The sequence below is a fragment of the Lonchura striata genome, chromosome 1, assembly GCF_046129695.1.
Source record: "Lonchura striata isolate bLonStr1 chromosome 1, bLonStr1.mat, whole genome shotgun sequence".
Lineage (NCBI taxonomy): Eukaryota > Metazoa > Chordata > Aves > Passeriformes > Estrildidae > Lonchura > Lonchura striata.
In genome coordinates, this window is record NC_134603.1 from 123,411,471 (window position 1) to 123,415,606 (window position 4,136).

General features: G+C 46.8%; 1 protein-coding gene across 1 annotated transcript; it reads left to right on the forward strand.

Annotated features, from left to right (window-relative positions):
* Positions 1-301: 301 nt before the first annotated feature.
* On the forward strand, positions 302-3,825 carry HOXA10 (homeobox A10). Its single transcript, XM_021538043.2, has 2 exons — positions 302-1,121; positions 2,565-3,825. The coding sequence occupies exons 1-2, from the start codon at positions 302-304 to the stop codon at positions 2,837-2,839; spliced, it is 1,095 nt and encodes a 364-aa protein (XP_021393718.2). The 3' UTR covers positions 2,840-3,825.
* The last annotated feature ends 311 nt before the right edge of the window (positions 3,826-4,136 follow it).

Sequence of the window (4,136 nt, forward strand, 5' to 3'; positions counted from 1 at the left end):
TTCCCCTTCCCCTTCCCCTTCCCCTTCCCCTTCCCCTTCCCCTTCCCCGGAGCACGGTTCCTGCCTGGGCGCAGGCGGTCGCCCATATGGTGGAAGTGCGCGCGCCTGTGTGTATGGAAATCCATATTACACATTAATATACATCTATCTTCCAAATTCAGAGGTCGACCTGAGAGCAGCTCTGTGCATACGAAACCAGACGGGGAGGGGTTGCTGGGGAGGCCCGGGCTTCCATTGGCTGCGGGCGCCTGCCGTGGTGCGGGGGTATCTCTCATCATATTCAGCATGTTTTGCACAAGAAATGTCAGCCAGAAAGGGCTATCTGCTCCCTTCGCCAAATTATTCCACAACAATGTCATGCTCCGAGAGCCCGGCTGCAAACTCTTTTTTGGTAGACTCCCTGATCAGCTCGGGCAGAGGGGAAGCGGCGGGAGCAGGAGGCGGAGGCGGAGGCGGAGGCGGCTACTATCCCAACAGTGGTATCTACCTGCCACAGGCGTCCGATCTGTCCTACGGACTGCAAAGCTGCGGACTTTTCCCCGTTCTGGGCAAACGCAATGAAGGTACTTCTCAAAGCATGGTCCCCAACTCGCACTCCTACGTGTCAGGGATGGAAGTGTGGCTAGATCCTCCCCGGTCCTGTCTCATGGAAGAGCCGGAGAGCCAGCAGGCCACCTCGTGCTCCTTCGCTACAAGCATTAAGGAGGAGAGCTCCTACTGCCTCTATGACTCAGAGAAATGCCCCAAGGGCTCGGCCGCCACAGACCTCGCTCCCTTCCCCCGGCTGAGTGCCGAGGTCAGCCCAGCCAGCAGCGGCGGCGGGGTCCCCGTCCCGGGCTACTTCCGCCTCTCCCAGGCTTATGGCACTTCCAAGAACTACGGCGCGGGGCCAGCCGGGGCTGCCCCTTTCCCTCCGCAGCCCCCCGGCCGCTTCCAGACGCCTCCATCTTTGCCTCCCGTCCCGGACTCGGGGAGGAAGGAGGATGAGGAACGCTCCCCAAGCCCCTTGGCGTGCGTCTCCCAGAGGGAGGACGAGACTCAGGCTTCATCTTCCACCGCAGAGGAGCTCTCTCCTGCTCCGTCAGAGAGCAGCAAAGCTTCTCCAGAGAAAGAGCCTGTAGGTAAGCAAAATATGACGGTGATGGTGGTTAGTGATGATTAAAGAGAAAGAGAGGGAAAAAAAAAAAAGAAAAAGAAAGAAAGAAAGAAAGGAAGGAAAAAAATAGTCGTTGAGGATCATAGTGGCATTGAAATGCGAAAGGAGGATCCCAGCTGCCCCTCGGGGCTGCCAAGAAGCGCTGCTCAGACTGACCTTCTGAACTTTGTAATATTCGGGCATGGGGTTGCCGTAAAAATTAATGTCCATCCTATAGTTTAAAACCCTTACAGCCTCCTCTATGGGCAACTGTAGCCTGCATGCTGCTAAAACATATAGAAAAACAAGATCAATCTCTCCCCCGTGATGTGAAGGTGCCTACCAGATAACAGAGATGTTTGTAAAGCATCCAAAATAAGCAATAGGCAGTGCCAATAAATAAACCTATTAACGCGGTAAGTTATATTTTACGATCCAGAATGCTTTTCGGAATAACAACCGCGCTGAAATGTGCCATCTATGAGCTGCTATCAAATTAGACTGGTGAATGCACGGCGAATATCCTTCAGCATCTACACTAGATAACAGAGCTGTTATTTATACATTTCCTTCTTTATTCCCCTTTCGTGTCCCCATGGCAAAAAATAACTCCCCTTCCCCGGATGGCAGACTTTGCAGGAGCTTCTCTCTGTTCGCTTTTCGGACACCCTTTTATTCCTTTCAGGAGACCCGATGGAAAGTAGCATTTAAAGAAAAGAAAAAAAAGAAGGGTCAGCTAAAAACTGTTAGAGAGCCAAGCCCAAACCACTAACCACTCTGAGCCATCAAGGGATTGGTGTTACCTCTTTCCCAGTCAGTTCCACTGATAGAAATCACCTCAAAACGTTTTTATTATCGTTATTACTGTATTTTTTTCGTCCCCGAAATGGTTGGACATGAGAAGGCCATGGCGAAGCTCCCTGGAAAGGCAGGGGCTGAAGGCGGGGAGGCTCCGGCTCCCCATCTCACCTTGTTTTCCACCTCCGTAGCACAATTACAAAGTCCGGATCCAGAGGCTTTGTCTTTTTGGAAGCAGGTGCCTGGGGGGAAGGAAATAAGACTGCAGGCCCTTCACCAACTGCCCCCAGTACCAGAGGGCTCGGAATGGCCGACAGGGAGAGGGTAGGAGCTCCTTTCGGAGGGTCGGAGATGTGCTACAGTCTGGGGCACGCTGCCCCACCAGAAGCTGTCCGGAGGTTTTTGAGCAGTGGCAATTCTTACCCGGATATATCCAAAACCTTTGGGAAACCGCTCTGAAGCCCTCGGTTCCCTCAAGGACACCCCACATTCCAGTTCTCCGCAGCTGGCGGGGTGAGCCCATCGCACACACAGACACAGACACACGCACAGACGCTCCTTCCACCCTCTCCCCACAGCTCTTTGCCTCCTACCCGATGGTAACGTCCATTTTTTACTTTCTCAAAACTAGGCAATTCAAAAGGAGAAAATGCAGCAAACTGGCTCACGGCAAAAAGTGGCAGAAAGAAACGATGCCCCTATACCAAGCATCAAACTCTCGAGCTGGAAAAGGAGTTTCTATTCAATATGTACCTGACTCGTGAGCGTCGCCTAGAGATCAGCCGCACAGTCCACCTCACAGACAGACAAGTTAAAATCTGGTTTCAGAACCGCAGAATGAAACTGAAGAAAATGAACAGAGAGAATAGGATTCGTGAGCTCACAGCCAACTTTAATTTCTCTTGATGAACCTATAAACACATCTTTATGGTTTAAAGAGCCAGTATCATTTTCCTAGGCTGTATTCATCTGCACCTGTATGGATTAACGATTTTAGGCGCTCTCAATATGTCCTTAACCTCTTAAGAGCTACTTTGGGGGGTTGGCGGACTAAAGTCACGCTAAAGCACAAAATGCCGTGTGTGAACCTCCCCTCTTCCTTCAGCCTTTCCCGGGGCCAAATTGTTCCTCTAAGCTTTGAAACACAAAAACACCATTTCAAGACGTACAAATACGTTTCTCCCTATCTGTCTCTCTGAAAAGTAAACAATCCTGGTTAAAGGTGCGTTCTTTTAAAATATAAGTGCTGTAACTCGGACTGTACGTAGCTGCACAATTAAGAATTTAAGCGTTGCCATATTTCTATATACTGGGAGCTTTCCCCTTCTCTGTTTGCCTTTTCTCCCCCTCCCCCTTTTTTCCTTCGAAAAGCGGGGCTTAAAATAATGAAATGCAGGCATCCTTTAAAAGGGTTTCACGGGAACGGGTGTTAGGAGTAATTTTTTTTTTTTTTTTTACACTTTACCTTAAAAGCCAATATTGCAGCTTTAAATTTGGCCAGGAAAATGAAATATCTTCTCTTTAAAGGTATAAAAGATTTCGTTTTACTCATGGACTAAATTATTATACTTACCTCTGAATTTCTCTCGCTGGTTGTAGATATTTACTTAATGTAGTTTTGCTTAAATATGTGAATTTGGTGATTTTCTTTTGTGTCTATATATAACGTTACCATTGGTAACGCATGACAAGCACACAGAAATTCCCCCTTTAAAAGAAAATAGTCACTTTTTTCTCACTAATTTCACTGAAAGTATATATCCTGAACATCAGATGGACTTTCTGAGCCAGAGTCTGAGATTGCAAGGGAGAATATGTTCGTCTTCCTTTATACTGTGAAGTTACATTCATTAAAGGGTCAAACATATAGGTGAAAAAACTTAAAAATAAAAAAAAAAAAAAAGAAGAAGGGGGAAAGCTATAAATACAGATATGGATAAATGTCTATTATTATTAAAATGCCGATACTGTTTTAAGCAAATGCATTCTATCGTTATTATAAATGTTAGTTCTAGCTATATCTAGTTCTTACCTTAAATCGGAATAAATTAATATTGTAATGCTGCTGTGCGTGAAAAAGACGATGTTTATGTTCTCATAGAAGAATAAAAAAACCGTGGAATGAATCCTTTTAATTTTACCTCTTTTTGTAATTGTTTATCCTCAGGTTCTACTTTATGTCTTCGAGAACTTTTACAACAGG